Genomic DNA, 19,507 nt, shown 5'->3' with positions numbered 1-19,507 from the left:
TATCCATACACCCAAAGCAGTCTACAAATTTGATGCAATCTCTATCAAAATCTCAATGGCATTTTTTAACAGAAATAACAAAGCAACCCTGAAGTGTATATGGAACCACAAAGAAGCTCAAATAGCCAAAACAATCTTGAGAAGAACAAAGTAGGAACATCATACTTCCTGATTTCAAAATACATTGCAATGCTATAGTAATTCAAACAGTATGATACTGTCATAAGAGAAATGAATCTGTACATATATGGCCAACTTATCTTTGACAGGATGGAGTGCCAAGAATACAAAATGAGGAAAGGATACTTTCTTCAACAAATGCTACTGGGAAAACTAAACATCCACATACAAAATAATGAAAGTGGACATTGACACCCATACACAAAAATTAATTCAAAATGGGTTAAATACTTAAATATAAGACCTTAAGCTGTAAAACTCCTAGAAGAAAACATAGGGAAAAAGCTTCATAACATTAGTCTTAGCAGTGATTTCGTGGATATGATACCAAAAGTATAGGCAACAAGAGCAGTAACGAGTGAGACATCATCCCTTCTGCACAGCAAAAGAAACAATCAACAGAGTAAAGAGATAACCTACCAAAATGGAAGGAAATATTTGTAAATCATATATCTGATAAAGGAGTAAATAATTAAAATGCGTAAGGAACTCTTATAACTGAATAGCAAAACTAAGCAAAAAAGACAACCTGATTGAAAAAATAGACAAATAACTTGAATAGATATTTCTCCAAAGCAGCAGCAGCAATAGCCAGCAAGTATATGAAAAAATGCTCAACATCATTAATCATCAGGAACATGCAAATCAAAACCACAGTATCACCTCACACTTGTTAAAAGGGCTATTACCAAAAAACAAAAAACAAAAGATAACAAATGTTGGCAAGGGTGTGGATAAATTAGAACCCTTGTACACTGTTGGTGGGAATGTAAAATGGCACAGCAGCTATAGAAACAGTATGGAGGTGTCTCTAAAAATTAAAAACAGAATGACCATGTGGTCCATCAATCCCTGTGTGAATATCCAAAATAATTAAAATCAGGATCTCAAAGAGATATTAGCACTCCCTTATTCATTGCAGCATTATTCACAGTAGCTGAGAGGTGGAAAAAACCTAAATGTTTGTTGATAGATGAATGGATAAAGAAAATGTGATGTATAAATACAATGGAATATTATTCAGCCTTAAGAAAGAAATCCTGCAATTTGTGACAACATGGATGAACCTTGAGGACATTATGTTAAATGAAATAAGCCAGTCACAGAGGGTCGAATACTTGATATTTCCACTTATATGAGTTATCTAAAAGAGCCAAACTCATAGAAGCAGAGAGTAGGATGATGTTTGACAGGATCTGGCAGGAGAGGAAAATTGGGAGTTGCTATCAATGGGTATTAAGTTTCACTTACACATGTAGGAGTTGAGCTCTAGAGAGCTGCTATAGAACACTGTGCCTTTAGTTAACAACACTGGATTGTACACTTAAAAGTTTGAGTGTAGATCTCATGTTAAGTGTTCTAACTATAAAAATAATTTTAAATATTAAAATGTTTAAACTTTTAAAATTAAAAAAATCTTGAAACAAGGAAATTAAGTAGGAGGAAAAAGAATCAAGGAGAAATAGGAACAAGGAGAGGAAAATATTTTTAAAAATCTTCATTGAGATAAGAAAATATGTATTTTATCTGTTAAATAAGAATAGGATGCTATGAAGAAGAGGCTGTTCTAAGAAAAATGAAGTGCAAAAGCAGAATGGAAAACTCAGTAAAAGGATTAAAATATTAAGTTGAGATTTACCAGAAAAAAAAATCATAAGAAAAAAAGGAGGAAAAAAGAGGAGAAAATAAAGAAAAAAAAGATTAAAATTTAGAGGAAAAAAATATAAGATAGAAGAACAGTATATGAAATCCAACATCAAATAATAGGAGTTCCAGGAAAAGATAACAGAAAAAAGGGAAGAAAATTATTAAGAAATAATTCAAGAACATTTTTCGAGCTATAAATTATGAGTTTCCAGGTTAAAAGGACCATAGTGTGCCTAGTACAGTAGATGAAAAACACCAAGGCACAGCATTAGAAATTCTAAAACACCTGGGAGTGGAATAAATGGAATGGATTTATGCAATTTGGTAGCATTTGAGATTAAATAGATTTAAAAATATAGAGGGACCAGGAGTGGTAGCACACACCTGTAATCACAGCACTTTGGGAGGCTGAGGCAGGCGGATTGCTTGAGGTCAGGAGTTCGAGACAAGCCTGGCCAACATGGCGAAACTGTCTCTACACAAATAAAATGTTAGCCGGGTGTGGTGGTGGATGCCTGTAATCCCAGCTACTCAGGAGTCTGAGACAGGAGAATCACTTAAACCCAGGAACCGGAGGTTGCAGTGAGCCAAGATCACACCACTGCATTCTAGCCTGGGCGACAGAGCAAGACTCTGTCTCAAAAAAGTGTGTGTGTGTGTGTATAAAACTAAACAGATGAGGAAAGGGACTTGTATTGACTCCAGGAAAAACAAAAGGTGGTTTTGATATACCACCAGAGTAAACAGCATTTTTATAACATTTTATCATCATATGTCTATATGAATATTGATCTAACTTAATATATGATATAACAATATGGGAACAATGGGAGAGGTAGGAAAGGGGGGGATGGGCGAATATACAGGGAATAGCCTTATTCCATAGTGGGAAGTCACTAGAAAGCTTAAAACTGATATTAAGTAATAGCAGTTTACATACAGTTGTCCCTTGGTATCCATGGGGGTTGGTTCCAAGACCTCCCTTGGATACCAAAATCTGTGGATGCTGAAGTCCCTGATATAAAATGGCATGGTATTTGCATGTAACCTATACACATCCTCCTATATACTTTAAATAATCTTTAAATTACTTATAATACTTAATACAATGTAAATGCTATGTAAATAGTTGTTATACTGTATTGTTTAGCAAATAATGACAAGAAAAAAAAAGGCTGTATATGTTGAGTATGGATGCAATTTTTTTCCTGAATATTTTCAGTCCATGGTTGGTTGAATCCACAAATGTGGAACTCATAAATACAAAGGGCTGACTGTATGTTATTTAGTGATGCGATTTTTAATGGCACATAGGTATAACATATATAAAATGTAACAGGCAGCTCACATGTGTGCTACCTGTCTCTTAGATCAATAATCCGCATGGTAGAAAAGTCTAGAGAGGAAGGCAGGGTAAGAGAACCAGAATAGACTATAGATTATTTACTATATTGATCCATCAAGGCTTATTTTTTTCTGTCTCATCCAAAACCTTCAAATATAATACCATCATTTAGTATGGGCTGGGGGCCTAAGGTGGGGTAGGGAGTAACCCATCATTTGTAGGCTGTTGTTCAAAGTCTTACACTATTTCTTCTCTGCTGTTTTAGACTGGGAGTGTCCCAACTTGGAAGAACACATGCAGTGGAAGAATTCTACTCTTCTGGATACCAGTAAAGCAGTAGCAATAGAGAAGGCACCACAGTTTTCAAATGTCTCTGCAATTTTCAGTGAGTTGCACACACAGGGGAACATTTCTCATCTATGTTGGAAAAGCAAAGTATTTTTTCTCTTGAATGATTTCTAAGCTAAGTCTATCAGTTGGATTGCCTTTGGCTACAGATAATATCTAATAATAGCATAAGTATGTATGAGTTTACTTTTTTATTTATTTTGAGATGGAGTCTCACTATGTTGCCCAGGCTGGAGTGCAGTGGCATGATTTAGGCTCACTGCAACCTCTGTCTCCCAGGTTCAAGCAGTTCTCCTGCCTCAGCTTCCCTAGTAGCTGGGGTTACAGGCACGTGCCACCACAGCTAGTTAATTTTTGTATTTTTGTAGAGATGGGGTTTCACCATGTTGGCCAGGCTGGTCTTGAACTCCTGACCTCAGGTGATCTGCCTGCCTTGGCTTCCCAAAGTGCTGGGATTACAGGTGTGAGCCACTGCTCCCGGGCACATCAAGCTAATTTAAACAATTTTTTCTAGAGATGGAGTCTTGCTATATTGCCCAGGCTGGTCTCAAACTCCTGGCCTCAAGCAATTCTTCTACCTTGGCCTTCCAAAGTGCTGAGATTATAGGCATGAGCCATTGCACTCAGTCTTGTATAACTTTTTATTTTGAACTATTTTTAGACTTTTCATTTAGTCTTTCTTTTTTTCTGTTTCATGATCCTATCCTGGATCCCATGTTGCATTTAATTGTTGTTTCTCCCTAGTCTCCTGCAGTTTGTAATAGTTCCTCAGTCTTTCAGATTACTGATGTTATTTTGTAGAATGTCCCTTAGTTGGGATTTGTCTTGATGTTTCCTCGTGATAGGAATGAAGTTATGGCTGGGTGCAGTGGCTAACACCTATAATCCCAGCACTTTGGGAGACTGAGGTGGGAGGACTGCTTGAGGCGAGGAGTTTGAGACCAGCCTGGGCAACATAGTGAGACCTCTATCTCTACAAAAAATAAAAAATGAGCCAGATGTGACGGTGCACGCCTATAGTCCCAGCTACTCAAGAGGCTGAGGTGGGCGAATGAGAGGATTGCTTGAGCCCAGGAGGTCAAGGCTACAGTGAGCCACGTTTGTACCACTGAACTTCTGCCAGGGTGACAGAATGAGGATCTTCTCAAAAAAAAAAAAAAAAAGGAATGAAGTTATGCAGTTTTTGGTAAGAATACCACAGAAATGATGTTGTGCCTTTGCAGTGTATCATATCATATCAAAGGGTTCATGATGTCCCCCCATTTTTATTTGAAGAATATTATGTCTTATTAGTGGTGATGGTAAATTTCATCATTTAGTTAAGGTGGTATCTGCTGAATTTCTCCAATTAAAGATTATGTTTTCTCTTTGTAATTTTTGAATATCTACAAAAAGATAGTTTGAGACTGTAAACTCTGTTTCTCCTCAAACTTTATTTCACTAATTTTAGCAGCCATCAGAGGAGCCAGCTGACTTCAACCTTTATTACTGTGATGTTTGTCCAAGGGTGATTTTTTATTCTGTTCTTTCCTGCTACCTTTATTAATTGGAATTCTACTGTAAAAGAAGAACTTTCTCTTTTCTGCCATTTGTTTGTTTATTTGATTACTTATTCAGTGTAGACTCATGGATATTTATTCTATGGTTTGAAATCCAATACTTTCATCATTCGTTCATTTATTTATTTATTTATTTATTTATTTATTTATTTATTTCTAGTATATATGTATAGAGTAGTTTCAGAAGTGTTAACCCAGGCTCCTGTAAGAAACACATTTAGTAAATAAATTACAGCATTTGCATACAGTTCTTTTTGTCTTTAGCATTACAGCATCCAGTCAAAATACTAATTTTCCAAAGTTACGTAAGTTCATTTTCTCCCCACCTCCCTTAGCATATGAGAAGTTATTCACTTGTAATATGTATAGCTAGACTCATTTGTTATTGATTCACTTTTGCATTCACCTTTCCTGTTTGGTTTTGTTTATGTATTCAGGAATATGAAATATTACTATGGTTTTAAGAGTCATAGCTATATAAAAAGGTATTCTCAGAAAATTGTCACTTTCTCCTTCTTCCAGCTACCATTCTTCTCTTCTTTCTACCCCTTTCTCATTTACCCCCTGTGGGTAACTGGTCTTTTTCGTTTTTGGCTTATCCTTCCTGTGTTTCTTTTGTACAAATCAGGAGATATCCATGTATTTCTTTATATCCTCTTCTTTGTTACATGAAGGGTACCGTGCTATATAGCTACTCTTTTTTCACTTTGATTTTTCCACCTAACAGTGTGTACTGGAAATCACTCCACATTGGTTTACATAAAGATCTTCCTTTTATTTTTTACAGCTGCATAGTACTCCACTCTGTGGATGTACTTTTATTTATTCAAAAATACCTATAAATTGGGTATTTAGGTTTTTCGCCAATATTTTGCCACCATCAACAATACTGCAATGAGTAAACTTATGATATATATTTTCATGTTATTGGCAGTGTGTCTTCAAGGTAGATTTCCAGAGGTAGGATAGCTGGGTCAAAAGGTAAGTGCATATATCATTTTATTGGATATTGCCAAATTTTCCTCCAGAAGTATTATAACAGTTTGCATTCCCAACAGCAGTGTGTTAAAGTGCTGGTCTCATGATATCCTTACCAACAGAATGTGTTGTCATTTTTTTTTTAATTTTTGCTACTCTCATAGGTGACAAATGGTATCTCTGTGCTATTTTAACTTGCATTTCCATGATTATATGTGAGTTTAAACATTTTTCATATGTTTAAGGGCCATTTTTATTTGAAGAATATTGGCCTTTTGTCTGTGGTATATATTATGAATATTTTGTCCCAGTTTGTCAGTTGTCTTTTTGTTCATGGTATTTTTTGTCATGCAAAAATTTTTTATTCATATTGGGTTTATGTTTCTCCCATACCAGCCCAGAGCTAGTGTAGCAGTTCTCTAATATCATCAAGATCATAGGGCCTTATGTCAACATACAACCAAGTGTATTGGCTTGTTCCCCATAGTTGCAAGGTGGTTGCTAAACTCTAGGTGTCACAGCCATGTTCTTGGTAGAAAGAATGAGAGAGGGCAGGAGTAGCCCCACATGTATTCTTTTATTGGAAGAAGAAAAGCTTTCCCAGAAATTCCCAGCTGACTTCTACTTTGGTCTATTGGCCAGAACTGGGTCATGCATCTGTCTACCACCAGGGAGGCTGAGAAACCAAGTATTTTGCTTTCCTATCCTCTATTGTGGTAGAAGGCAAGGAAAATGAAGAAGGGGAGTAGGAATGGATATTGTCATCCCACCTATTAGAGCCTGCCACTAAGAAAGGGTCATATTAGTCAAAGAACATTGAGTTAGGGGTCCTTTATTGGAAAGTTGATAGCTGTCTGGATGGCCATATTTCTACAGTGTTTGAAGGCCTTGTTTTCTGTGTTATGTTTAGTTTGGCAACTCCTTTACTGAAATAAAATTCTCAAAGAAGCAGGCTGTCTCTTTAGCAAATACTTTGGTTAGGATTCTTGTCCATTGCAAATGTCAAAAAATCTAACAGTATTAGGTTAAAAAGGGAATTTGTTACCACATGTACCTGAAAAATTCAGCAATAAATCAGGTGCAAATGCAACTTGATCCAGGGTTTCAAATGATATCGGTAGGATCCATTTCCTCTCTATCTCTTGGCTCAGGATCCCTCTATGTCAGTTATGCTCTCAGACAAGTCCCTTCTTAGAGCAACTTTTGCTGGCTCTGGGCTTACATAATCACAGCCTCAAATACATTGAAAAAAGTGCTTCTCTTTCCCAACAATTTGAACTGAAGTCCTGGACCTTACACATGGGCTTCATTAGTTTATATGCCTTACCCTGAACCAGTCACTTTGTCCAGGGAGATGCAGGGCTCTCACAGCATTGAGTTATAGGCTATGCCTGGACCCTCAGGGGAAAAAAAATGAGGTGACTGTTACCAGCAAAAACAGAGTAGATGCTAGATGATAAGGGTCCACTGTAGCCTTTTATGTTTTGAGAACCTCCCTTTGAGGAAATGCTTAAAGGCATCATTCACTTTGTCTCCTCTTAATTGGTGAGATTTAAAAATTCTAATCTAACATAAGCAAAGTACCACAGAAACTAAAGGTTTTAATTTCTTTAGACAGCTATACCCATGGTTCTTTATATTCCTAGTAATATCTTAATGTACCTGAGGCAGTCAAATGTTGGCTGGCAGAAATTTTCTTGACTAATCAATCTATTAGTATGCATTTCTATATATTTGATACTGGACTAGTATTTGACTATGAGTTTTCTAATTTTTTTTTTTTTTGAGATGGAGTATCACTCTTGCCCAGGCTGGAGTGCAGTGGCGCAATCTCGGCTCACTGCAGCCTCCACCTCCTGGCTTCAAGCAATTCTCGTGCCCCAGCCTCCCAAGTAGCTGGGATTACAGGCGTATGCTGCCACGGCCGGCTAATTTTTGTGTTTTTAGTAGAGATGGGGTTTCACCATGTTGCCCGGGCTGGTCTTGAACGCCTGACCTCAGGTGATCCACCTGCCTCGGCCCCCAAAAGTGTTGGGATTACAGGCGTGAACCACTGTGCCCGGCCTAGTTTTGTAATTTGACCAGTTATTTTTTTCTTATATGTAAAATGGGGATAATAAATTGATATATTTACCTGACAGGATTGTTGTAAGAATCAAGTAAGATAACACACGTGAAAAGACTTCAAAAATTATAAAGAACTATTCAAATACAAGGGAGAGATTCCTGTATCTCATAAAATTTTGCAACATTTTTTTACTTTGATATTTTGAAAATATTTTTACCTAATTTAAGTGGCAGACATAAAAACAATATTTAAAAAGTTATAAAAATGAACTGCACTTGGGGGAAAATATTCATTTTTACCTAATTTTTGCCTTCGAATTATATTTCTAATAGATTGTTTTTATTTTCTTTCCTAGGTACCTCTTCAGAAGACTATCAGAAATGCCATAGAAAAACGTAAGAACTAAAAATTTTAAAATTGTTGAGCTTCTGAAACCCTGTATTATAATAGTTATATAGCAAATATGATTGTTAGTCCACAAACTCAGGTGTTCATTTATTATTTGTTGAGGACTCACTATGTGTCAGGACTGTTGTAATTGCTAGAGATATAGTAGTGAACAAAATTGATTAAAAACAAAATCTCTGCCCTCAGCAATGATAGCAAAAAGGAAAAGTTTGAGAAAAATTCAAGAGGGATAGTCAATAGTTTTTAGTGACAGATTGGAAGAAGTTGAAATCCAAGTTGGCTCTCAGCCCTCTGACTTAGGAAATTGGATGAAAACTTGTTCACTAGGTGAGGGAACACAAATGAAAACGCAAGAGTGGGTTGGGGTAATACTGAGGTACCGACAGCACTTTGAAGTGGAAATGTCCAACAACAAATTGGATGGCCCAGCCTGGAGAGCAAGGGAAAAGTCCTGGGCTGAAGGCATAGTTGTCTCCTTGGGAAAGAATGTAGAGTGAGAAGAGAGTAGCGTTAGTATGATAGCCTCTTTATAAATATGCCTGTATCTAAATGGTGAGAAATTTCTGAAGAAAAGAAAATCTGTTAACTGTTTTTTTGGGTGAATTGTCCTTCAGTAAATGACAGTGACAATTGTAAATATAAATGACTAAGGTGACCAGAGATGATGATGGACTCACTTAAAAAATTCCTTCCACAATTTATAATGTAATATATTCTTAAGGAGGATAGAATGGTATTTGGATAATAATGATGCCAGATTTGAGTGCCTATTATCTACTAGACATCTGGCATTCTCTTTATTTAAGTAGCACATTCACAAAGTAAAACCCCTACAACTTTGACATAGTAGCTAATGTAGACAGGGGGTTTTATTTATATTGTGATAACTTCTTTGTAGATCCACTTTAATGACTGTTGCCTATGTATTGAAATGGAGCAAATGTAATAAAACACTTGATTATGTGTATCTGAGACTATTTCCTGTCTCACCTAAATACTGACCTCTCTTTGAAAAATAAAACCTACCACTTACATGTGCAAAGAAAATATAGCTTCATGTATTTTTTTTTTAAATAACTCATCTAAACTTCTCTTAAACCCTCATCACTCTTCTCCCCTATTTAGCTGGGAAATAATGAGTTAAACTTACTTACTGTCATCCATTTACTTCTGGTTAGAAGTCCTTTTTGGGTAAATGCTGAATCTCGGATTTTCTCCCCATTCCATAGTCCTGAGAATGGCATATTGGTAGGTAATCATATCCCTTTATCTGCCTGGGCAGTTTCAGTATATGCCTGTTTTTCTGACATAATTCTTAATAGAGTACCCTTGTACTCTCAGAAATGTTTCAGTTTGGACAAATAGTCACCCTAAATGTTAAGTGTTTAGGAATAGGGGCAGACCTTATGTAGCCTTGTAGCGGTGCTGGGGAAAGGGTAAGGTTGGGATCTGAGGGTATCTGGAATCCCATAAGCTGTCTCTGGATTTTTACTGATACATGCTGCAAGGCTTCTAGACTGGTTCTATACCTGGTCTGGGCTCCACTGCAAAAATCATTGACTCGTAAACTTAAGGCCTTATTTAGGACCTGAGGTCCTCCATTGCTGATTTTACCTCACCTTGGTTTTTGTTGTTTTCTCAAACCCTTTGAGTCTCATTGAAGTCCTATATCCAGACTTTGACTGGGTGGCTTTCCACAACCTTTGTAGTAGAGTCACTTCACCACAGCACACCTATGCCAGGTGTTTTGGCTGTAAATTTGACCACTTTCTTCATTGCCCTTGGTGTATGGAACCTTGAGAACTTGTTCTTAATGCCCAGGAATTAAAAGAATCTCAGGAGAGCTAACTGATGCCCCCTCTCTGCCTGAACATCCCCAGCTCTTCTTGTTATGTTGTTTCCACCCTGTGTGGACATCTCCTAGAGTTCTAAACAGGGAGTTAGTACATACTCCCTCTTCTTTTGGCTTTCTCTTCATCTCTTCTAATGTCATCTTCCCATTTATTACCCCTATCTGCATATTTGGGCCTTGAGGGAGAAAAGTCAGCTCCCATTGTCTGCTTGTTTTCTAAGTCTTTGTCCCCCTTCTCTTTCTAATAATGCTCTAGACTGGAAGGTGTGGAGGAGAGATCTATCTTTGTTAACTTCCTTAGCTTTTTCTGTATCATATGGTTGTCTTAGTCTGTTTTCTGTTGCTTATTACAAAATACCTGAAACTGGGGGTAATTATATTATAAAGAAAAAGAATTCCTTTCCTTTCCTTTCCTTTCCTTTCCTTTCCTTTCCTTTCCTTTCCTTTCCTTTCCTTCCCTTCTCTTCCCCCTTCCCTCTTCCCCCTTCCCCTTCCCCTCCCCTCCCTTTTTCTTTTTCTTTTCTTTTTCTCCTCTTTCTCTCTCTCCCCCCCTTCCTTCCATCTGTCTGTCCATCCTTCTTCCTTCCTTCCTTCTTTCCTTTCTTTCTTTCTTTTTTTTTTTTTTGTGACAGAGTCTTACTCTGTTGCCCAGGCTGGAGTGCAGTGGCACCATCATAGCTCACTGTAACCTCGAACTCCTGGGTTCAAGTGATCCTCCAGCCTCAGCCTCCTGAGTAAATAGGACTACAGGCATGTGCCACCATGCCTGGCTAGGAATTTATTTCTTACAGTTATGGAGGCTAAGAATTCTAAGGTCAAGGCTGCAATTAGTGAGGGCTTCTTGCTGATGGGGACTCTCTGCAGAGTCCCGAGGTGGCACAGGGCATCACATAGCAAAGGGACTGAACATGGTAGCTCAGGTCTCTCTTTTTCCTCTTGTAAAGCCAATCGTACCATTCCCATGATAACATATTAATCCATTACTCCATTAATCCATGAATGGCTTAATCCATTTATGAAGGCAGAGCCCTCATGATCCAGTCACCTCTTAAAGACCCTGTCTCTCAATACTGCCACATTGGCTATTAAATTTCAACACGAATTTTGGAGGGGACAAACATTCAAACCATAGCAATGGCTAATAGAACTCTGTAGTTGTATTTTAACTTACATATGTTAATAGGAACTTGAGGAATGTAGCAAAATGTTAAATGTGGTTTTCATGTTGTCTTAGAGTTTGGACAGTGGCCTTACTGATGAACACAAATCGTTGACAAGTACCCCCATTCCTTATTCTGTGTAGAATTATCTATGTGGAGTTTGTAAAAGGTGAAGTCAAAACCCAATTCTACCAGCATTAGCTTATTACTCATCTCCAAACTAAGAAAAGGCTAAGAATACATGGAGAGGATGAAAAGTCCAAGAACGCGTGTTTCTTTGATAAGAGCTATATATTGGTGTCACATGGAGCGAGGAGTCTTCTCCCTCACCTCAACACAAGAAAGGAAGCTCCAAGAGAACCATTTGGAAGGTTCAACATATGTCACTGGGAGTTAGTTTCTGACTCATACTCGAAAGGTCCAAAGGCAAAGAGGGTCTGTTAGGTGCTTTGGAATGGCAGAATAAAGAGGAAGCTAGATATACTTTCACAGTTTGACATGACAAAGATTTGTGCATAATGCCAATAGACCAAATATGGATTCCATAGAAGGGGGCTAATTATGATCATCTTGAAAGGGATTATGCCCAATATGACTTCCTGCAAAGGATGAAGTAACCTCACTCAAAAGCAGTTGGAGGTTCTATCATCAAAGGCAAAAGCTGAGGAGATGATAAAAAGCAGCAAGTGAGAGAGCTCCAGTGATAGGTAGAGCTCCAGTGATAGGTAAACCTCCAACGAACCCTTCAGAATACTTCAAGTTTAAAAGAGTCCACATTTGATTACGTGTCATATCCCAGAGATACCAATGGCACATAACTGTGTCAGTCAAGATTGAGAAAGACTTTCCTGTACATTTCTAAAACTCCTTTCCTATAATTCACTGCCAGAGGAACCCAAAGTGTAGTTTCCAAATAGGCAAGGGAAAAGAACAAGAAACAGAGATGAAACCAATGGTGGTTGCTCTTCCCACAGCATATTCTGAGTCTAAATCATGCCTAAGCTGAGAAAAGGAAAAAATTTAAATTGCATAAGGAGAGTTTGGATTTGTAATATTACACTGAACTTTGTGTTACCTAAAAATAGCTACCTGTTACAAGAGAATGCCAGAAAGGTGTTAGTAAAAAGAAATCTACCTGAAAGTTCATTCAGAGGCAAGAAGGTACTATTTTGACAGGATACGTTTAAAAGGAAATATGAAAGAATAAAATTGTTTCTGTTTACTGAGTTCAACTATTCAATTAATCAGTGTAGGAATTTAGAAAATTCCCTTCTCACATTTGGTTTTCAACTGCATCTTCTTGCTACGGACTCAGAAATCCCATTTTTGTGGTCAGAGGCTGAGCTTTGATCCTTTCTTATTTATTCCTTTTGTGATAGCTAGTCCTTTCCTACACATTTAGATAGAACTGGGGGTGGTCTAGTTTGTAGAAGTACAAAAAAAAAACCCCAGGATATTAATTTCAAAAAAATCTTTTACTGCAGTCTAGCCTGGGTAACAGAGCAAGACCCTCTCTCAATAATAATAATAATAATATAATAATAATAATAATCAATCTGCCATGTATCTTAAAATTCTTTCCACAAGAATCTTAGGAAACATGATTGCTATCCCTTTTGCATAAATGAGGTAACCAAGACTCAAGACAGGCTAAGTAGCTTTCCAAAGGCCACTCAAGTGTGAGTAGTGGAACTGGAGTTTAAAGCAAGGTCTGTCTTATTCTAAAGACTATGCCCTGTCCTCTACGCATATTGTTTCACACTCATAAATGTATAAATATATTGCCTTTTTTATTAAACTATTTGTTCATATAAATACCATAACATTTTTCTAAGCAACTGTATATTTTCCCACAGGATAATTAATCTCAAATAAATATCTTTATTTTAAATATTATTTGAGGGTTTTTGAAAGTTACTGAAGGATTTAGAAAATACCACTAACTAGTTTGTTCTTGTTATAGAGTGATGACAGTAGCAGATCAAAATGTTTCTCCAAAAGCAAAGTGTGCTTCAAATTCAGAATCAGGTAATAAATAATGAAACTAATTATTTTATGTAGTAATTGTAATATTTATGTTAAAACACATGATTCTGTATTTATTTTTGCTACCTGCAACATGCATTAACAAAGTTAGTAGCCCAGTGAACCGAGTACGTTTTAGCATGGTTGTATTTAGGAAATGAAGATATGTGGGATCAGAAAGTTGGTCTTAGCTATCCCCACAGCATCAATCATTTATTCATTTAATAAACATTTAATGAATATGAACTCCATACTAGATATTGTTATATATACTAGTGGAAGTGATACACTTTTCCTCCCCTTGTAGATTTCAGTTATAGGAGAGGACAATAAGTAAACATATATTGTAGTTATGCATAATGATTGAAAAATAAAGGGATAAGCAAAGTGTCTTGCAAACCCTTATGTAGTTTACTATTAGGATAAATTTAGCAAGACATTTACATCCTTATTAACCTCTGCTGTATCTCATATTTTTCTATATTTCCTACATCAAGTTTTATAGCATCCATTTGAGAGTAAACTTGAAGAATTGCTGATTTTGCTCTTGATGGTTGTAAATGTTTGTATGAATATATATTTGCATAATCTTCATTTTAAGAAGTTATCTTAATGAGCATTTACTAAATGCCACACATTGTTAGGAACTGTAGGTATAAAACAATTAATATACTTTCTGTTCTAAGCAAAATTAGTCTAGTGATAAAAACTAATCTTGTAAAAGCACAAAATCCTTGGAAGGAGCAATACCTTCTACCCCGGGGGGTTAGCATTGGAAGAAGGATTTGTTTTACAGATCAAAGAATAAGGGAATGTGTGAATAACAGATGAGCACTAATTAAAGGGAAAGTGGTAAGTGTACCAAAAACAACCATGATTTTACCTAGGTTTTGCCGAATAAAAAGTGTTGCTTTAGCTGTGGAAAATATTTACAAAGCTTGGTGGTAGGGCAGAATAGTGATTCTTGAATTCTGTATGTTTCTGTATTCTTACTTTTATATGGTAACTTAAAATTTAAAATTAAATAAGCCACTTCTTACTCTAGAGATTTTTTTTTACACATTTCTTTTTACAATTTTTTTATTATTAATATTTGTGGATACATAGATGGTGTATATATTTATGGCTTACATGAGATATTTTAATACAGGCATGCAATGCATAATAATCACATCAGGGTAAGTAGGGTATCCATGCCCTCAAGCATTTATCCTTTGTGTTACAAATAATACAGTTATACTCTTTTAGTTATTTTTAAATGTATAATTAAATTATTTTTTACTACAGTCATGCTGTTGTGCTAGCAAATACTAGGTCTTATTCATTCTTTCTATTTTTTTGTACCCATTAACCATCCCCACCTTCCCTACAAACCACTCCCCCTCCCCAATTATCCTTCTCAGCCTCTGATAACCATCCTTCTATTCTCTATCTCCACGAGTTCAATTGTTTTTATTTTAGATCCCACAAATAAGTGAGAATAAGTGATATTTGTCCTTCTGTGCCTGGTTTATTTCACTTATCATAATGACCTTCAGTTTCATTCATGTTGTTGTAAATGACAGGATCTCATTCTTTTTTAAGGCTGAATAGTACTCCATTGTGTTTATGTACCACATTTTCTTTATCCATTCATCTGTTGATGGACACTTAGGTTGCTTCCAAATCTTGGCTGTTGTGAATAGTGCTGAAACAAATGCGGGAGTGCAGATACCTCTTTGATACACTGATTTCCTTTTGTTTGCATATATACTCAGCAGTAGGATTGCTGGATCGTATGATATCTCTATTTTTATGTTTTCGAGGAAGCTCCAAACAGTTCTCCTTAGTGGTTATATTAATGTACATTCTCACCAACAGTATACGAGGGTTCCCTTTTCTCCACATCCTCACCAGCATGTTATTGCCTGACTTTTGGATAAACACCATTTTAACTGGGGTAAGATGATATGACATTGTAGTTTTGATTTGCATTTCTCTGATGATCAGTGATGTTGAGCACCTTCTCATAGACCTATTTGCCATTTGTATGTCTTCTTTTGAGAAATGTCTGTTTAGGTCTTTTACTCATTTTTAATTGGATTATCAGATTTTTGTTTTTCCTATAGAGTTGTGTGAGCTCCTTATATATTCTGGTTATTAATCCCTAATTAGGTGGAGTAGTTTGCAAATATTTCCCCCCATTCTATGGGTTGTCACTTCACTTTATTGATTGTTTCCTTTGCTGTGCAGAAGCATTTTAACTTGATGTGATCTCATTTGTAATTTTGCTTTGGTTGCCTGTGTTTGTGGGGTATTACTCAAGATATCTTTGCCCAGCCCAATGTCCTAGAGACTTTCCCCAATGTTTTCTTGTAGTAGTTTCATAGTCTGAGGTCTTAGATTTAAGTTTTTAATCCATTTTAATTTGATGTTTGTATATGGCAACAGACAAGGGTCTAGTTTCATTCTTTTTCATGTAGCTATCCAGTTTTCCAAGCACCATGTTAAAGAAACTAGCCCTTCCCCAAAGAATGTCCTTGGCACCTTTGTAAAAAATGAGTTCAGTGTAGATGTATAGATTTATCTATGGGTTCTCTTTTCTGATTCCTTGGTCTATGTGTCTGTTTTTTATGCCAGTACCATGCTGTTTGGGTTACTGTAGCGCCATAGTATAATTTAAAGTCACGTAATGTGATTTCTCAGTTTTGTTATTTTTGCTCAGGTTAGCTTTGACTATTCTGGATCTTTTGTGTTCCATATAAATTTTAGTACTTTATTTGTGGGAAGAATTTCATTGATATTTTGATAGGGATTGCATTAAACCTACAGATTGCTTTGGGTAGTGTGGCCATATTGACAATATTGATTCTTTCAGTCCATGAACATGGAATATCTTTCCAATTTTTTGCTGTCTTCTTCAATTTCTTGAATCAGTGTTTCATAGTTTTCATTGTAGAGATCTTTCAGATCTTTGGTTAAGTCCTAGATATTTTAGTTTATTTGTTGCTCTTGTAAATGGTATTACTTTCTTGACTTCTTTTTCAGATTGTTCACAGTTGGCATATGAAAATGCCACTGATTTTTATATGTTGATTTTGTATCAAGTAACTTTGCTAATTTATTTATCAGTTCTACTAGTTTTTTGGTGGAATCTTTAGTTTTTCTTTTAAGTATAAGACCATGTCATCTGCAAACAAAGATAATTTGACTTCTTCCTTTACAATTCGGATGCCCTTTATTTCTTTCTCTTGTCTGACTGCTCTAGCTAGACTTCCGATACTATGTTGAATAATAATGGTGAAAGTGAGCATCGTGTCTTCTTCCAGGTTTACAAAGAAAGGCTTTCAGTTTTTCCCCGTTTAGTATGATACTAGCTGTAGGTCTGTCATATATTGGCTTTTATTATATTGAGGTATGTTCCTTCTGTACCTAGTGTTTTGAGAATTTTTATCATGAACGGATGTTGAATTTTATCACATGATTTTCTAGCATAATTTAAATGATCATATGGTCTTTTTCCTTTATTCTGTTGATATGATGTATCATATTGATTGATTTGCATAGGTTGAACCATCCTTGCGTCCCTGGGGTAAATCTCACTTGGTCTTGAAGAATGATCTGTTTAATATGTTGTTGAATTCAGTTTGCTATTTTGTTGAGGATTTTTACATCAGTATTCATCAGAGATATTGGCCTATAGTTTTCTTTTTTTGATATGTCTTTGTCTGGTTTTTGTATCAGGGTAATACTGATAGCATTGAATGAGTTTGGCGGTATTCCCTCATCCTCTATTTTTTGGAACAGTTTGAGTAGGATTGGTATTAGTTCTTCTTTAAATATTTGGTAGAATTCAACAGTGAAGTCACTAGGTCCTGGAATTTTCTTTACCGGGAGACTTTTTATTATAGCTTCAATCTTGTTACTTGTATTGTCCTGTTCAGGTTTTGGATTTATTTATTTATTTATTTATTTATTTATTTGGAGATGGAGTCTCACTCTGTTGCCCAGGCTGGAGTGCAGTGGCACAATCTCAGCTCACTGCAACCTCTGACTCCCGGGTTCAAGTGACTCTCTTGCCTCAGCCTCCTGAGTAACTGGGATTACAGGCGCATGCCACCACGCCCGGCTAATTTTTGTATTTTTAGTAGAGATGGGGTTTCACCATGTTGGTCAGGCTGGTCTCGAACTCCTGACTTCGTGATCCGCCCACCTTGGCCTCCCAAAGTGCTGGGATTACAGGCGTGAGCCACCTGCCCGGCTCAAGGTTTTGGGTTGCTTCATGGTTCAGTCATACTAGATTGCATATGTCTCCTGGCATGTAGTTGCTCATAGTAGATACTAATGATCCTTTGAATGTCTGCAGTATCAGTTGTAATGTCTCCCTTTTCATCTCTGATTTTATTTAATTGGGTTTTCTCTCTTGTTTCTTAGTCTGGCTACAGGTTTGTCTTTTTTTTTTTTTTACAAGAAACCAATTTTTTGTTTCTTTGCTTTTTTGTATTGTTTTCGAATTCATTTGTTTCTGCTCTGATCTTTTTTATTTCTTCTACTAATTTTGGGTTTGGTTTGCTCTTTTTTAATTCTTTTAGATGCATTGTTAGGTTGTTTATTTGAAGTTTTTATTCTTTTTGATATAAGCATTTGTAACTGTAAATTTCCCTGTTAGTACTGCTTTCACTGTAGCCTGTAGGTTTTGGTATGTTGTATTTCCATTGTGATTTGTTTCAAGAATATTTTCAGTTTCCTTCTTAATTCTTCATTGACTCACTAGTCATTCAGGAGCATATTGTTTAATTTTCATGTGTTTGTTAGTTTCCAAAATTCCTCGTTATTTTTTATCTTTTATTTTAGATTCAGGTGTACACGTATCTAATTTGTTATGTAGATAAATTGTGTGTCCGTCGCAGTAGTTTGGTGTGCAGATTATTTCTTCATCTATGTAATAAGCATAGTACCTGATAGGTACTTTTTCAATAGTCACCCTCCTCTCACCCTCAAGTAGGCCCCAGTGTCTGTTGTTCCTTCTTTCTGTCCATATATACCCAATGTTTAGGTCCCACTTATAAGTGAGACTGTGCAGTGTTTGGTTTTCTGTTCCTGTATTAGTTTGCTTAGAATAATGGCCTCCAGATTTATCTGCGTTGCTGCTGAGGACATATTCTTATTCTTTTGTATGACTGCATAGCATTCCATGGTGTATATGTACCACATTTTTTTCTCCAGTCTACCATTGATGAACATTTAGGTTGATTCCATGTCTTTGCTATTGTGAATAATGCTGTGATAAATATATGCTTGTATGTGACTTTATGGTAGAATAAGTTATATTCCTTTGGGTATATACCCAATAATGGGATTGCTGGGTCAAATGGTAGTTCTGTTTTTAGCTGTTCGAGGAATTACCACACTGCTTTCCACAATGGTTGAAATAATTTACACTCCCACTAACAGTATATAAGCATTCTGTTTTCTCTGCAACTTTGTCAGTATCTGTTATTTTTTTACTTTTTAATAATAGTCATTCTGACTAGTGTGAGATGGTATCATTGTGGTTTTGATTTGCATTTCTCTAATGATTAGTGATGTCGAGCATTTTTGCATGTTTGTCGGTCGTGTGTATGTCTTCTTTTGAAGAGTGTCTGTTCATGTCCTTTGCCCACTTTTTAATGGAATGGTTCTTTGCTTATAAATTTGTTTAAATTCCTTATAGATTCTGATATTAGACCTTTGTCAGATGCATAGTTAGCAAATATTTTCTCCCATTCTGTAGATTGTTGATTCTGTTGATAGTTTCTTTTGCTGTGCAGAAGCTCTTTAGTTTAATTGGGTCCCATTTGTCATTTTTGCTCTCATAGCAATTTCTTTTGGCATCATTGTTATGAAGTCTTTGCCATGTCCTTTGTCCAGAGTGGTATTTCCTAGGTTATTTTCCAGGGTTTTGATAGTTTTGAGTCT

The 19,507-nt window shown here is 36.2% G+C and overlaps 1 protein-coding gene across 1 annotated transcript in view; it reads left to right on the top strand.

The window, feature by feature from the left end:
* MEIKIN (meiotic kinetochore factor) overlaps positions 1-19,507 on the top strand; it is a 142,165-nt gene that overhangs the window by 22,447 nt on the left and 100,211 nt on the right. Inside the window, exons 6-8 of the mRNA XM_014345013.4 lie at positions 3,438-3,557; positions 8,481-8,520; positions 13,509-13,573. Coding sequence (XP_014200499.1) covers positions 3,438-3,557; positions 8,481-8,520; positions 13,509-13,573 — 225 coding nt within the window. The remainder of the gene's footprint in view (positions 1-3,437; positions 3,558-8,480; positions 8,521-13,508; positions 13,574-19,507) is intronic.

This window comes from Pan paniscus, chromosome 4 (assembly GCF_029289425.2).
Source record: "Pan paniscus chromosome 4, NHGRI_mPanPan1-v2.0_pri, whole genome shotgun sequence".
Taxonomy (NCBI): domain Eukaryota; kingdom Metazoa; phylum Chordata; class Mammalia; order Primates; family Hominidae; genus Pan; species Pan paniscus.
This window is presented reverse-complemented; position numbering and strand designations above follow the sequence as displayed.